Genomic DNA, 17,630 nt, shown 5'->3' on the forward strand with positions numbered 1-17,630 from the left:
GTGTAACGGGTATGAAAATATGTAAAAATGATATGTAAAAAATATGTTACTACTTTATTAAAGAGAGATACTATGACATAACACTTTTTTGTTTGTTTCTGGTTTTGTTTGTTTGTTTGTTTTTAATGGTACATGGAATGTTATAAACCTTTGAGCTACTTTTGATTGAAGGAGAGAGGAACTCATGTGGGGTAGATTTTGTAAGCTTACCCAACGGCTATATGATTTAAATCCAATATTACTTCAGTAATGGAGGAGAGACATAACTGATGCGGGCCTGATTCTTCAAGCACTGCTATGCATTGTTAACTCTCTATACCTGTTGTGTTCTTTAATAGCTGAAATCCCTACATTAACAGAATAGGTCCTGTCAAACTCATTGCTAAAATGATACCCTGAGGTGACAATAGTTTAATTAACTTAAGCAAAGTTCAAATTGCAGGCAATAAAAAAAAAAAAAAAAAAAGTGCTTGGCAATTGCTGCTATCTGAGAATCCAGTAAGTCACCAGTTACCAAAATCTTCAAGCAAATGATGGGCAAACCCAACCAGTTAAGGATTACTACTAATTTTTCAGGTATGATTTTCAGCAATTGTCTCCTGCTCACCTAGATGAATTATTTGAATTCTATCTAGAGTTGCCAAGATGGACTTAAATGAGGCTATTGTCTCCAATAGATAATGTTTATATCATTCCATTACTAAAAGAGACTAAATCCATGTATCATGTTGATAAGGTGTCGCAAGAACCAAAATATCCATTACTGTCTTCTAGAACTTATAAGAAAAAACACAAGTGGCAAGTATCTATAGTACCCTAAACATCAAAATTTTGAAGTCAGAAGTACAAAGCAAAGTGTCTATATATGCCAGAGTAGTAGAGTACTCCATTACGAGGAGTAGTCTCTCAGCTATCATGCCAGTATATCTACTACACTATAACTATGACTAAAAACAGTTTCATTAGTTACAGAAACATCTGAGGCTTTCCAGTATGCTTTCTGACAAACCTTCCCAGGCAAAATGGAAGAGCTGTGATGGAGACATACTCTGTAGCAAAAAAAAAAAAAAAAAGTTATTTCCCGTAAGCAGATATCTAATTAATAATTCTTCAAGAAGTTGGCAATATGCCTTTTCTCAGGGAGACATAGAAACTGGTTTTGCTCTTTGCAGCCTGATCAGTAGAGATGCCTGATATCACAACAGCAGAGGAGAAGGAGGTGAGGAAGAGATTAGACTGGCCATTTTGCAGCTTTCTTATTCCTGAAGGAGAGTTAACTTGGAAATCAGGGTAGTTTAAAACATCAGACATTCTGAAAATGCCAATTTTCCAGTTCACTTTGAAAAAGTGTTGATCTTTTTTGGAGAAAAAAGAGCCAATTCAGCATAATTAAAATTATTCCCAATGTTATATTTTTTCATTGAAAGTTATAATTTATTTTTTTATTTTCAATGAGCATTTCCCTTCCTTATCTCTTTTTTTTTTTTTTTTAATACTGAAACAATTATTTTCAGCTCTAAGAAAAATGTCTCTGATATTTTTCTTCTATGTTCCTATTTCACTGTAAATGTTATGATTTCTGCTTCTTTCTGATCTAGAATGAAGGACATTTCAAAATGTCCTGGATTGGTTAAATTATTAAAATCTGCTTCTTAGAAAGACCTATTTGTAAGTACTGGCAAAAACTCCCATTGATTTGTCTGAATGAAAAAGACTAACTCTGCCACTTGCATCATCAGTAGAAGTAAATCTATATCATCCTGACTTAAACTTCTTCCCCAGCAGTACTTTTGGAAATGTTCGATTTAGCTGCTTCTCCTTCTCCTTTGCTCTTCTGTATGGGAATTTTGTGTATAAGAGGGGAGCTAAAAAGATGGGGAAGCAGGGTTATATTAGTGTGAGGAGCTTCCAGGGTAGGCTTCCAGGGCAGCTTTGCCGGCTCTTCTCTCCCTAGCAGCATCGCCATGTCCTGCTTCGCCATCCTGAAATCATCATGCTCTTCAGATGTAGTCTTTCATTCTTGGCATTAGTCATAATCATCAGTTTGTCAGGTGTGTGTTCTGGCCTCTCCCATACACCTCTGTTTACTCTTCCTCCTGTTGCCAGTCTGTTCCTCCCTTCTTCTCCATTCCTTTCCATGCTTCTTTTCTACATTTCCATCCTCTAATCCCAACTATAGTCCTTATGTGCTTTAAAAAAATGCCTCATAGCGTTCACTGTGCCTCCAAACCAATCTCATGATTTTATGGTTATAACTCTTGTTTTTGTTATAACTCTTGTTTTGCTTCCCCTTTCTGCTTCCTTTGTCTCCTGCCATTATGTCATTTCTATTCAGGCTGTCATCTCTTCTGGAAAGGGATTTTTCTTGTTCTCTGTTTTGCAAAGCACCTGGTATGTTTTTGATTCTGTCAAACAAACAATAACAACAGATATAAAATTGGCAGTGCAGCAGAATCCTGATATCAGGAAGTAATAGAGGCAAATTATACTATCATTGTCATCTTGATGTATATACCAGCACTTGACAAAAATAATCGTTGACTCACTAGGTAAATATAAATAAACCCAAAAATTCCCAAGCAAACAACTCTACCATGAAGGAAATGTAGTTATGTTTCACATTTTTCTTAATGAGCCAGAAGGTTATAATTGATAATTTTAGTATTTAAAATAAAGGAGATAAATGAATGAGGTGCAGGGTTTTTTGTTTTTTTTTTTTTTGGTTTTTTTTTGGATGGGTGTTTGGGTATTAAATTAGGGACAGGGAGAAGATGTTGATAACTCTAATACAGAGAAGCAGGAAAAGGGTGGAACGGGTGTGTTAATTCAGTTTAAACTACACTTAATTTTTAAAAAAAGATACATATGGTAGGTGTATAAACTAATAAGGAAGAATCTTCTTTAGCCTGATATTATCAGTATTGTTGAAGAATCTTATAAAATACTTTAACTGACTTGTCTTAGTCATTACATGATATTAGGCATCCCAAGACAATGTTTATTTTACTTATGTTGCCAAAAAAATAATGCAAAAGCTTTAAAAAATATATTAAAAAGTAAATAAAAAGATGAAGATTTTATTGTACTTTTAGTGGCAGGTTGGCCATATGGAATCTCTAAAGCAATATAGCTTTAGGACCATTAGATTTAGGCCAGGATTTTAAAAATATATGTATATATTATAAATACGGTTAGCAACCTCTTAGCTAAATTATCTGAAAATTCCTGAGAGAAAAGCAATCTATTACAGACTTTGAGACAAGTCAATATAGCACTAATAATAAAGAAAAATAAACCAGCAGAGGAATGCCCCCTGCCATACCAACCAATATTCTTACAGTTGATTCCAAAACAGTGTATGTTATTCCGGCACACAGATTAGATTATTTAACAGCATGAATCAAAGGGGAGATACTTATTCAGGAAAAGAGCATTAGTAATACATTATAGCATGCCATACATCTCCGTCACCAGACTGGACAAAATGGCAGCAGATGTTTTATGACAAGCTGAGAAGAGGATCTGACAATATTAATAGCCATAATATTTGAGTTTTAGCAAAAAAAAAGACAAAAAAAAAAAGCTAGAGGAAGCAATTTGATGGAGTGACATAACATTTCTTCATCTCTAGTGTAGTGTAATTTTGCATGAAGGGAAGGAATTAACTAAGCTACACCTCACTTCTATTAGTTTTTATTTGCACCTGCCCTTTGAAACCTTAGTAATGCAAGGAATGCATGAGAAAAGAATGCAGCAAGAGAGAACTCTCAGAAGAAATTCCTTCCAAAAAGAAGACTTTTTTTCTGACTTTTTTTTTTTTTTTTAATATTTAGACGGCAAGTATGTCTTTGAATTAGTAAAAATGATTGATGTGAATTTATGCAAAGCTAAAGGCAACTGGTAGTCACAGATAGCTCTTAGATATATAGGTATTTAAAACCTCAGGTTATATTTTATTGGCAATGCCTCTACTGACCTTTTTTGGTCAGCACCAGGATGAAGGCCTTTGGATCAAGAGATTCATGGGATAGTGTATGTATACCCTGGACTCTGGCATGGCTTTACTTTGGGCTGCATGCACCTTGTTGTCGCTGCCAATTACTGCCTTTTATAGAGCAGAGACCAGGTGCAAGGTAACAAGTATGAAACATCAACAAATGGGACAAGAGGGTCCCTGTGTGACACATGATAAATCAATTTGATTATTTCTTTGCATCTGTATGACCTAGCTATTCATTATCATAATGCTTCATGTCAGGCTGCTCTAATGCTCAATGTCGTTCCAGGCCTGCATCTCTGGGAAGAAATAGAAACCTAAAATGTAAATTCAAGAAACTGAAGGCCAAAGAGAGTGGCTAAGCTGTCTGACAAAATATGCTGAAATGAGGACTAGGCTTCAGTTCCTGGTTGGGTCAGCTGTGTGGTCAAAAGTAATACTCATTTATCCAGGTTCTGGATAAATACTCATTTATCCAGTTCTGCATACCAAGGCCATACATGTATTCAATAATGGAACAAAAAGAGCACATGCATAAGTTACCACCCACACCCTAATTCCACATAAAGGAAAGTCAGTGTGAACTAGTCCTCAGCACACTTAAGAGGGTCCTGGGTACGCCAGCATGCATCCCAGAAGTAAATCTGCTTGTGTCCTGATGAACATTTTTCAGGGATTCATAACCCTAAACCTTCTCTGAAAGTAGATGTCTAAATTCATCCTTTCAACAGAAAACACATTATAAAAGATCAAAGAGATAATAAATATTTTATCTAATAATTGAGAAATGGCAGAATGATGTGGGAAAGCCCAGATTCATGGTACCTACAGACCAAGATATTAGCTCTTCTGGGGCATGGCAGGCCACTCAACCTCTTGCATAAAAAAAAGTCCAATTTACTTAAAACATAAGGCTCCTTGTTCCCAAAGTGGCCTAAACACCAATTTCAGAATAAGAGGGAGGGTATTTATGGAAGGAAAATGTGGTTAAGGAAGGGAAGAAGCTGTAAAGTGCAGGAAAGAATTGTGGAGATAAATCCTGCCTGTGGAACATCTTGCTAAGCCTAATCAACCTTTTTCCAGGCAGCAGATGCAGCTCAAAGTGCTTGGCTATATGTGTATATCTACAGACACTCACCCTTTCCACATGTTGCCTTTCTCTTACCTTCCCAAAGCCCAAAGCTATAAGATCAGTCTTAGACTTACTTTGCCTTTCTCACACAACAACTATGTAAAATTTCTCTGTGTCCTCAGAAAAGGAGTAGGCCATTTCTCAAATCACAAAAATTAGTGAGTCTTCCTGGAAACAGGGGTAAAAGGATGCCAGATAAGAGTTACATTTACATCAGCTATGTATCCTGAACTGTGTGTAGTTACAATTCAGCTGTTAATAAGCATGAAGGGATTCAGTCTGTCTTGTTGCTCTGACTGTTGTGGTAAACAAGGATAGAAAGTGAATTCAATAAACACCAGACATCACCTCTCTGAGATATCTCCATACTTTTCAGAAATGGCTTTTACCAATTTACATCATATTCATCTGCTCACTAGTATTCACTGACCTTAGCTAACAAGGACTTCAATCACCTAATGGCGTTAAATAGGAAAACAACAACAATACAATAAACTTGTGGTCTAATTTCTACCAAACACAACATTCTGTTTTGCAAATGTATGCCATAACAGCTCAATGACAAACATGCAGATGTTTGCTAAGATACACGCTTTCTGTTCTGATATCTAAAGTGAAGCACCATCAATTTAGACCTCAAAAATTCAACTTGTAATATCATGCAACAACTTGTAAAAGCATTATGAAATATGAAATATCCACTTATCTAGGATTTTTAATTTAAATAAATTGACAACACCAGATGTTAAAAAAAAAAAAAATTTACACAAACCTGTTTCAGAATATAAGTATAAAAATGGTATTAGCTGCTTTGAAGGCTGCCTTCATAAGCTTTTTTTTTTTTCTTTTTCCCGTAATTATTAAGCAAATTTCCCGTACTGAAAATGGGTAATATTTCTAGGAAATACTTCCAAGTTAGAAATGTAATTCTAGTGTAAACTATATTTTTTCTTCAGCAAATAATTCAAAAGCTGGTAACACAGGTAAAGTATTAATTTTCATGTGACTTTCTATATGAATTTCATTAATTCATAAAGAGGTCCTCATCTCTCCTCCCCCCTACCCTGAAACAGTCCCCTCGCTAGGTGGTCTGATTTGTCCCATTCAACTCCCTCCACACTTAGACTGTTCTATCAATGTGAAGATTTGGATATTATTTTACTCCATTAGCTTATATCATTGGTGTTCCTGGGCAGTTCACTCATAAGCCTGGCTGATTCACCTCTTCTGTATACCTTCCAACCCCCCTGCCACTTTTTTAGTTTTGTTTTGACCAACATTATTGACTTCTGCATTTAGAATGTGGCATTGATCTCCACAACCCATAGATTTTTGGTCACAGAAAGAGATGTAGGGAGCCTAGCAGCAGTACCAAACATGCCCACAGCTTGTGGTTGCTTTAAAGAGGAAAAGCATGACAGGAAAGGGTACGGAGAACCTGTACACTCAATCCTGGTAAGTTACCTAACAGCATTTATCATCACTGGGGTACTAAATGTTCATTCCTCACTGCCCACTTCCACTTATCCCCCAGTGAAGCGTAGGTGCTGCTAGGTGTTAATGACTCATGCCAGATAGGGAAAGTTGGAAGTAGAGCATACTTCAAAATTAGTTTCCCTCTTCATGGCTGGGAAAATAATCCTCAAAATCCAGAGACATCTCTGCACAAGGCAACAAGCATGGAGACTTGGAAAGGGGCTTCAGTGCTGTGATACAACAAGATACCATCCTGAGGACTGGAATGCATACCCCTATGCTAAGCAAGGAATTTGATGAGATAGGAAACATATAAAGACTGAGGTTTGAAACAGACAGCACACAGCCTATCTGGGATAGTTTTGCCAAACATCAAAAAGGATTTGTCTTTTGCACAAGTTTAGGGAACTTAGGCATTGAAACAATTATTTCAATTATTTCTCTTAAAAAGAGAACTACAAAGAAATACCTGAAAGCTTTTTAAATTAATTAATTAATTAATTTATTTATTTATTCCTCCAAACCTCCAAATTCCTCCAAAAAGAAGACACTTTTATTTTGTGTAGGGTAATATAAGGGAGGACTTAAGGGGTACTCAATTAAAAGAGACAGTAGAAGGTCCTGGGATGAGGTAGGCTGAGGACAAGGGGTCTACACGGCAAAGATCCTGGAAGAGAAATACAAAGACTGCCCAAAGTCACCCAAAGGTCCACCACCTCTTTTCAGCCCCTCTTTTTGCACACAAGGAGCCCCATCACCCCAACCAATCTTCTAATGTCTTGACCATCTTACTCTTTCACTGACCTGATATGGAAGCATTGCTGTTGCCAAGGTCGAACTAAATAAATGAAAGAGAAATCTTGGTCTAATTCTGTTACAGAATTAGTTTATTATTTATTTTTATTTTCTTAAGGACACGTACATTCTGCATTTGTGGTCTAGTTTCAATGACAGCGACAGAGGACATCTTCTACCCAGAATACTCCATAATTTGGTAGCTTGAGTGTTTTATGGGGGAAAGCCACACACACAGATTACCCAGTAGTATTATGAAGATAGACCCATCTCTTTCTGAACACAACCCTAGCCAACATCTAAAGACCCTCATTTCTGGTCTTCAGGAGGTATCTGGATGCATTTTCTAAGTTTATTTCATGAAAATCAGATTTCTCATGATATTTACCATGTGCAACCTCAATGGGAGAACACAATTTATTTTTTTATAACTATGACTGAAAAGAACACTCTAGAGAGAACTAATCTGAGATCGCTGAACCTTCTATTCTCAAACTACACATACATTCTTGGTATAAGCTAGTTGGTCCCTGAGGAAGGAAAGTTGAAACATTTTCCAGCAGACATCTTAAAAATAGACATGTAACCCTTCAGGAAGCCAGTGGAAGCTGGCATAATAAGACAGGTTGAATGACAGTCAAGAAATTGCCTGAACAATGTCTCTACAGACATGAAATGTGAGAGATCAAGGTGTATAAAGTCTGTCCATAATTCTTCAGTCTGGCCTCTTTTCAAACAAATTTTTGATGTCCTATTGAAACAAATGGATGATTTTTCCTCTCAGTAAGACTGCATCTTTGGAGCAAGACGTTTGTTTCCTAATACATGAGATAAAATCATGTATTTCATGATAATTCTAAGGAAATAATTAGAAAACAATTGATATTGCACTTGATCAACCTTACTGACTCCTCAGCATTCTTTTTTTTTTTTTTTTTTTTCTTTGGCAGAAAATATGAAAGCTTTAGTTAAGGACTTGGGGCTTTATGTTCTCTGGTTTATAACTGGTTTTAAATAGCTCAGAGTCCAGAAACTCTAATATCACCAGCATACATAAATCTTTGGATTTAAGCATTGTGTGTTTTTCAGTGCTAGCCATATTACAATTCATCAGATGAACCCTAAGTTGTAGTTTTTCATTATTGGTATTAATTATTATTAGCAGCACAGTTCTACAATTCGTTATTTGGTTCAATTAAATACAGAAGCCTTGATCCATGGATGAATAGTTTTCCTATTCCTGATTTAGCTATTCTGGCACTAGGAATTATGTCTTGTTTTGTCCAAGATTCATTTGGCTGGCTATACAAATTTCGCTTGGTTGTATCTCATCTTTTTTCATAGGCTATCAAGACATCAACTATTTTTTGACTTGTGGTTCTTTTTTTGGGCACTAATCAGACAATAATTTCACCTAATTTGTATAGTATCAGTGCTAAAATCTGCTATCTTTACCCTAAATTTAAAGAAAACTATTCTAAAACATACTGAGAGTAAATACCATCATTTTATGTTTTATTTGCAGGCTTTTAATGTAAAATTCTCCTTTCATGTCTCTTTCAAGTCTGCTTGAATGAGCTGCATATTACCAGTTGCTTTCCCATCTGTCTCAATTTAGTCTCTTTGACAAATTCCAATCTGGCCTGAGGAAAAATCAGAATACTGAAACCACTCCATCCTAGATTATTAGGTATACTTTATTAACAGCATCTCTTTAGTTAAACAAAAATCTCAACGCTCCTTAACTCCATTCCCATCATGTCTTGCAGAATCCTACAGTTTAGACATGCTGAATGGCTTCACAGCTTTCTCTTTCCATTCACTCCTGTCTTCTGATTTTTCACCAAGAACAAAAGTGAGCATAGTATTTCCCTCTTAAGCCTTTCACCTTTCATAATCTCACTGGACATAACCTACAGCATATAAACTCAAAATGATTCCTTTCATTTTTCATAATCTTGCTGGATGTAACCTACATGGTGTCTACAGCATATAAACACCAAATGATTCCTTTCACTTCCAAACTGCCTGACCCTTCCCCATCCTAAATGTGTGCTCAGAATTCTATGGATATCGTAGACACACTAATTTTGTCCCTTAGGTTGTCTCAATAGGCTTTACTCTAAGTGTGTGTGTTGATTATCTTAACTTAAAAATCTTGCAAAACCTAATCCAGAAAAGTTTTTAAAATAAATAAATAAAATCTTTGTATTCTTCCCCCTCCACCCTCCTTCACCCCCATCCTTTTTGCAGGAAATTTAATTAATTACAGGACCACCTATTCACATGTAAACAGACGGCTGCACTACGAAAATAATAAAGATCACTTTTTAAAAACAATTGTTGGATAGGTTGAACTTTTGAGTATTTTTTTGAATCTCAAATCAATCATCTCGAATTCCATTCAAAGTTGGTGGGGAAAAAAATCCCCATTTCTACATATTAGTAAATTCATATTCATATCATATATGTACAATCCTAACAGGTCCTGCATAAATCCCATTTTGCTAGTAGCTCAGCTATCTAAAAATCACTGCTCCAACTGTCTGAATAGTCCTGCAGCACCTGCTGTCATAATTACTGTTAGGCAAGAATTTTTATTGTACTTTTCTTAACCTGGCCTTATCATTCTATATGGGGACTTCCAGAAACAGCACAAATGATAGTTGTCCAAAATCAAAAAACAAACCAAAACAAAACCCCACCACCAAACAAATGTTGAACAAGTCATTATATAACTGTATGCAGAGATATAATGAATTATGGATGTAAATGTTAGCTCCAATATTACGTATATATATATGAAGGTGGAATGACCCTTTTTTGACTGAGTTGGCCTTCACTCTTCCCACACAACCAGTGGACTGCTTCATGTCATTGCACGGCAACAGAGTGCCAGCTGAACCTGTAACTGCCTCAGGGTGTCTCAGCATCACTTGGCATTATGGCTGTAGTGACACAATCACCATCTTGGTAGTAAACCAAAAGTAACAGAATTTAAATCATTCTCACAATTGCTACATATGAATTATTTAGAAAGTTAAAGACAAATTATTATTATTTTTTTATTTCAACTACTAACCAATAAATGTAAAAAAATACCAACAACAAAACAAAAATAGACCCCTTCATCCCCCACATTAAAGCAATAGTTTTTGCAACATTCAGAACAGTGGAAACTATTTACCGTGTATTACTATCAGTGGAGAAAAAGCAAATTTAATTTAAAATATTTTTTCAAACTCCCTCAGTGGATGCCAGATGACTCCAGCTTAAACAAATATTAAAAGCTAATTTTAAATGGAGAATAATACAGACAGAGCTCAATTATTGAGATATTAAGGGCAACATTCAATTTTAGACACATTTAAGCATCTTTGCCTCCTGGAGATTTTTACATGACAAGGCTTTAGATAAACATGGTTTTGCAAACAGCAACTATCATATCTGATCACATAACCTCTGGACTGAAGCAGTATGTCAGCAAATATTTCTGATTATTTAAAATATTCAATAACTGTAATTTACTAGGCAGGTCTTCCTCAGAACAATCACAAAATGTATCAAGAATTAATACCCATATACAAAAAGCATTTAGATGATCTGTTACAAAACTCTGAAGAAAAAAAAAAAAAGCCAGACACACACACACACAAAAGAAAAAAAAACATAAAAACAACAAAACCTCTCTCTGTGATAAAGCTCAATTTAAATACATTCTGGGATGTACCAGTAGTGGAAGAGCTGCCTTTCTATGACACTCAGTTTGGGGGGAACTGTAGCAGCCAAGGACATATAGAATAGGAATCATCTGGTTTTAAATATCTAGACATCAGATGCCTAATCTAAGCTAATCATCTGTGTTCCCTCTACAGGTAATGGAGATGAGTATTCCCAGAGGGAGATTCATTCTGCTTGTCTTAGGCATCTCTCTTTTAGATGCTTTAGATACTTGCTCTAGATGGATAAAGTCAAGAAAGATTAACCTCACTGACAGCCTGATATTGTCTTCTTTAGTGGTGCACAATTCCCAAGTTCAATGGAATTAAGCTCATTTCTTTCCAGAACTGAGCTCATTTCTTTGTTTCATCATTTAGCTTTTAATTCCCTCTCCCAAGTCTTTCTTCAGTTCCTCTCATGAACACCAACTTTCTCTGGCACTTTTTTTGTTACATTGGGCTATGTTTTCCTGGAATCTGGGGAACTGAAACCAACATCAATATGTTACTGCTCTACCAAATATAAATCATGCATGTGCTCTAAACTGCAGTAATGTTCTGAATAGATAGATACAATAGCGATATTGGTATTGATTGTGCTTTCTTTTCTACTCTACCACTTTCAAATGTGTAAGAAACTGTGGCAACATTAAGGCAGTCAAGGTATATAGATGAATGATAAAATATATTTACTATTCAAAGAAGATGGCTTAAATCAAACAAGGAAAAATAAGGAAGAAATAACATTAGGGCTCTCACTTTTACATGTGTGAGCCTAGGTCACCACACATGCTTTGAGGCCTCTGTGCTTCAGAATATTGAGCAGGTCCTCAAGGTGAAGCCTGGCCTCAACTCTGTTGCATTTAGGGTCTGTGGGTTCTCAGCAATACCAGCATTGCTGTATTGTACCTGGAATCACCAAGCCCTTAGGAACAATAGCCAAAGTTTGTAAGGAAGCAGGTGTCTGAACTTAGACTCCTAAATTCATAGTTAGGTGCCTAAAGCAGCAGCAAAACTGACAAGCACCCTGTGGAGTTGCTCACAGATGCTCACTCCAGTAGTGAGGCACTTAGCTTTAGTTATAATAACACAAAATGGATGCTTATTAATTACTAGTGTTCCAATGGCTACTGGAAGTACATTAGCTGAGTGCTTGCATGCACTAATTTCAATGTTGGGTGTGCAGTCTACTCTGCATCTTACTTCTACAGCATTTTTGAAAATTAATTTTAATAGCTAAAAAACATCTTGAGCCACATACAGAAAATAACTCCATTTCTACTGACTGACAATCTAATATGAAATAAGAATAATCACCTTCTTTTCTTACTCTGCCCAAATCCAGGCAATAAATTAGGCTTCTCAGCATGACTGTAAAGTGCTGTGAATTGTATAAACAAACATATATGGACACTGAAAAATAACCCTTATGCACATTGCATTATAGTTCCAAAAATATATTTACAGTCTATTACAAAGATTACAAATGGAAGTGTCTATGTAACGGGATTATGCTAATTAAAAGCTTTTTACAGATTTTGTTCAACAAAAGTGAGGGGACAAAAATTGGTGTAACCAAACTGATTTTTCTAATGAAACAAATAAATAAAATGACAAATATAACTGTACAGTGATCTAAAAAGGGGTTCAAAAAAGAGGGGGGAAAATGATGTGTTTAAGTTTTTGATAACTATCTTTGGTCCTAAATGTGGGAAAACACATTATGTATCACTGAATATATATGTTTGTTTGTGACGCTCTGCAAGTAAAATAGAAAAATATAGTGCATTTTCAATGTATTCAGAGCTCACTACACTTAAATGTGTGTACAAACCAAGACAGTATAAATAAAATTTACAAGTTTTACAAAGGAACATTTACAGGGTTTTTCTTTTGTTTTTATTTTTTTTGTGTGGATGCCCACATTACCAAACAAGTCCAATTTATGACTGATCCCTAGGATCTTTCTCTAGCAAAATCAATAGAAGCAGCCCAATTCTCTTTGGAAGTACAGCATTTCACTGCTGGGGTAGTTCACAATTTTCAGAATTTTTTAAAGCATTTCTCTCTGCTTCATATACATTCCTGCAATATCTGTAAAGACATGCTTTGTTATTGCTTATGGTTAATCAAACAAAATACATATATAAGTAAATGGCATACAAAGATATTCCATTGAGCAAATACTCTTGCATCTGTGTTCCTGATGAATGACTGTTGTGTCTGTGTGAGCACACACACATATTTGTTCAGAGCAGCAAAAGCCTGTAAAAAACATGAAAATTCTGAACTGCCCCTTGCTTCGTGCTCTATGGTTCTAATATAAAATCTACGTCCTTATTCTCACAGTTGGACTGAATTCAACTTAAACTAATATAAAATATATGCCAGCTATTTCTTTCAACTTGTTAATGCAGAGTATTGAAGAAAAATGTGATGTGCTCAGATTACATGGTTTAGGTAACACTGGAGAACTGCATCCATGTTCTGAGACACTTCTACAATCACTTGTCCATTCAATGTAGTGCCTCAGCAGGTTTACAGTTGTAGATCTACATCTTAGAATATATCTCACTTTAACTCTAGTCCATTAAAATCATCTTGCAAACAATTTGCTAAAAGTGCCTAGAACTACTTAGGGGTCATTATTGCTTTTCTTTCTTTTTTATTTTTTATATTTTTTTTGTCTTTTATTTTCTTTTAAAAGATAGTATATGTGTAACCTTAAAAAATTCTGTAAAAAATATCAGAGCTCTTGGCAACTTGCATTTTCCTGACTCCCTGCCAATTAGCTAGCCTTGTCAATACGGTGCTGATTTAACAAAAGTAAATGGCACAAAAGGATACCAAAGTTTGGACAGATTGCTTGGTCATGCTTCTTAAATCTCTATGAACTCAAATAATCCTTCAGAGGTACCCAGTGTAGTAATGTGTCATAGAATTAGCACTAAAAAGGTCCAAAGATATAAACATCATACTAAAAGAAAGTCTTTATGAAGAATAAACACAAATGATTAAAAAAAGATTCAGAAATCACAGATTTAAGGAAAATATTTTGTTGAATTCAACAATAATATCATGATTTTATCTGACAAATATATTCTTTTTTAAATTTTTATGTACATTTAAAAAGTCTATTAGATAAAAAGGAGGTTAGAGAGCTCAAGGTGTTTGTATGTTTATTCAGGTAGTACTTTGTTTATTGTCACTGCTGTTTTCCTTGCCACCACTGGTGGATCCTAATTCCCTTTTCATAAATTCTGGTGGCACTTAGGAGTTCAAGTCTGTAGGTGCTTCTTGTAGCTCTTCTATTCACTGCAGGAAGGACCCAGGAAATCAAGTGTCTTCTAGTAGCACTTCATATATACTGAAGGCCAGTGCTGTTCTCTCAGTCTGTCACCTCCCTCATAAGGGAGAAATGTCTATCACACTTGGATGCCAGTGCCGTGTAAATGTAGCATTTGTGCTCTCATAGTCTGAATGCTGCTCATGATTTTCTTTTGATGACCAACCAACGTGATCCCTAAACTCATCACATCCCTGGGAAAGATAAATGCGTACATTGTTAATTTTTCAACTTAGACTCCTACTGTATGGTAATCAACTGTGAGTTAAAGCTACATAGTGGTCAGGGCTATATAGGAACCTCAGCTCAGTACTGTGAAGTCCATACAGGCCCTCAGTGAGGACTGTAATTACATGGCATGTGTCATGTAATTACACTGCATTGTGTCTCCACATCTGAGAAGGAGCCCACTGTTTTGTACTATGATAATCTTTTATTGTGGCTTTTAAGGATGCCCAGAGGAAGAGACACTTCTCTTATAAAATACTTTGGGAGGCTTTCAAGATTAAGTTAGGTATAAATAAAAGATTTGGGGGATTACATTCTGCTTCCTAAAGAGATGCCTAAAGAAAATCTTTGCATATTGACCCATATCCATCATGCAAATGAAAGAGAACCATCTGTTTCGATTCCACCAGTACTAGAGCTACTACCTGCCAGAAGTTTTTGGGCTCTGTTTACAGTTCCCAAGCTATTGGCTGAGACCCCCAGTGACACTAAGCATATAAGAGTGGGGCTGCAAGCCTGAGAATATTATTTCAAAGTTTTTTTTTTTATATATATATAAAAAAACACTGCTCTGTAACAGGAATTGCGAGTGATTGGCAACTACCACGATAAGAACTTTGTTTTCAGGGTGCCAAGAAGACCTTTTTAAGATAGCAGTGCCAATACTGGCCGTGATTGCCTTCAGAAAATTGTTTTGCTTCTATAGACTTTCATCCCAATGCGAAGTCATTTCTTGCAGGGCACAGACAGACCCCAGCCAATTAGAAGAAAGCTCTACATCTTCCTAGCACACATATGGAAAAAGGTACCAATTAGGTAGTGGAAACAATGCAGTTATTTTCCTATACATACTTACTCTGGAATGGGCTACATTCTCCCTCAAATTCTAGCCCCTTCTTATTATTTCAATTGATCTCAAAAACAGGGAAAAATGTGTTGCCACGGATAGGTAGTAGGGTATTTGCCTTTTCAAGGATGCTGTAATATAACATCATGAATTGCTAAACCTGCTGGCTTAACCCCAAGTACCATGTTTGTACTCAGGGTAAAGTTTTGGAGTTGAACATTGTGTATTATTTCACCTAGAAGTTCCCTAAACACAAGTTAAACATGCCCAGTACTAACTTACTCAATAGTCATCCTGGCAACTGATTCAAGAGAGTTGTAGCCTGCTGCTGTGAAATTATCCTTATATCTTTCCATCTTAATAGCTTGTAACCATTCGCCTACGGAGCAGAAAGTGGTAAAATCGGGAGTGTTCTGGTCCAGAAGAGGGCTAATTGGTCTACAGAGAAGGAAAAAGGAAAGTAAGTTGTTTCCAAAGAGAGTAAAACATCAGGGAATATTTAGCAAGGTGAGAGTTAAATAAGCTTGGGGTATTAAAAACTTCAAGAGTAGAAAGTTATAGGCCTTTTTTTTTACACAGTTTAGATTATTCTGTGAATAGTTCTGACTGCTCTGTAGCTCACAACATGTATTTCCTAAGATTATTCGTGTAAAAGATGAGAGGTCAGAGTGAGCAATATCAGCCTAATGGACTATTTTACCAACAGAAAATCAACCTTATTACCTAGTGTGACAGCTGCTGCAACTGAAGTTGCTGAATAAAATAAAGATACTATTCTTTTAAGCATCTTAGAGAATATAGCAGTAGCTATTCCCATTATTGAATTGGATGAGACAAAACAAAGACATGGAAAGAGCAGAGACACAAAGTAAGTTGCTTAAGGTCACACAGCAAATCAGTCAGTAGAAGAACTGGAAGCGGAACACAGGCCAGCTGATTCCCTAGTGCATTGATCTAGCTTGTGATTCAAAAGATTACCATGATTAAATAAATCACCTGAATTTTATGAAGAAGTCATAAAAAGCTACACCATGAAATACAATGAGGTGCAATCACTGAAAGGAAATAAAGCCAGAATACAAATCTAAAAATCTCAAGTTTAGCAATGTCAAAGTATTTTGGCCAAACATGAGTATTATTGTTAATCATTGTTTCTATTGTATTAGTTCCTAGTAGGCAAGGGAAGCATCATATAAAACTACAATAGATGATGATCCTTGCCATCAAGACTTAAGAATTTTAAGAGACAAAGAAAACAAAGACTGCTGGTGGTGAGTCTGGAAAGAGTGACAAGTAGGTAGTAGTTTACTGAGAAGTGTGTTGGTTTCACAATATTTACTTTCTTTATTTTGGTTATTTTTTATGAAAAGTCCCTTTTGGTTTTGTTCAGCACAGTACAAAAGAAGGGTGAATGAAGGAAGGGGAGAACAGGGAACAGGAAGAAGGAAGAACTGAGAGACACATGGAGTAAGAGTGAACTGGAACCAGCCACCAACCACAACATCCAGAATCCAGCCACACGCACCATCATACAAGCACTCTCTAAAGCTTTTCTTACCTGCTACAGGTTCCCAGAGGGGTTTTCAAGCTGTTTGGGTTCCTAATCATTTTGTCCAGAATACCAACTATCTGCTCAAACTTTGGCCTTTCACCACGTTCTTTCTGCCAACAGTCTAGCATCAGCTGGTGTAGTCCTGCTGGGCAATCCATGGGTGCTGGCAAACGATAGCCTTCTTCAATTGCTTTTATAACCTAGTAGTCAACATAGTCAGTCATTTTTCATCAACAGCTATTTAAGAAATATATTTTGCTATCCAGTGCAAGAAAAGCAAAATAATAATAGTAATAAACAAAATAAAATCAATCAACTAAAATTTGCCATCAGCATTGTAAAAAAATGAGTCTGTTGTTTTTACACTAGCCTTCATGTCTTCAAATAGTTTCCTGATTTTATCTTTGGGCTTATTAGGCATATTATTCTATATGTGCAGAACATAGCTCTATTACCTAGCCAAGTGAGCAGCGGGGAGCAACAATTAAATTTACCAAGGGAGCAACAGATAGATTGATAAATGGAGTTATTTCAGAAA

At 35.9% G+C, this 17,630-nt stretch overlaps 1 protein-coding gene across 8 annotated transcripts in view; it reads right to left on the reverse strand.

The window, feature by feature from the left end:
* Positions 1–1,556: 1,556 nt before the first annotated feature.
* The window catches only part of EPHA7 (EPH receptor A7), a 164,158-nt gene continuing 148,084 nt past the window's right edge, over positions 1,557–17,630 (reverse strand). For 3 of the 8 annotated variants that reach the window (XM_035559512.2, XM_035559506.2, XM_035559510.2), the window contains 3 exons: positions 17,099–17,292; positions 15,823–15,978; positions 13,870–14,659 (listed from right to left, as the gene is read on the reverse strand). In XM_035559512.2, the coding sequence (XP_035415405.1) occupies positions 14,545–14,659; positions 15,823–15,978; positions 17,099–17,292 (465 nt within the window). In that variant the 3' untranslated portion in view covers positions 13,870–14,544. Of the gene's footprint in view, positions 2,406–13,513; positions 14,660–15,822; positions 15,979–17,098; positions 17,293–17,630 lie in introns of those variants that run through there. The other 5 variants (XM_035559509.2, XM_035559507.2, XM_050709688.1 and 2 more) reach the window with 4 other exon arrangements.

This window comes from Cygnus atratus, chromosome 3 (assembly GCF_013377495.2).
Source record: "Cygnus atratus isolate AKBS03 ecotype Queensland, Australia chromosome 3, CAtr_DNAZoo_HiC_assembly, whole genome shotgun sequence".
In the NCBI taxonomy this organism is placed as follows: Eukaryota; Metazoa; Chordata; class Aves; order Anseriformes; family Anatidae; genus Cygnus; species Cygnus atratus.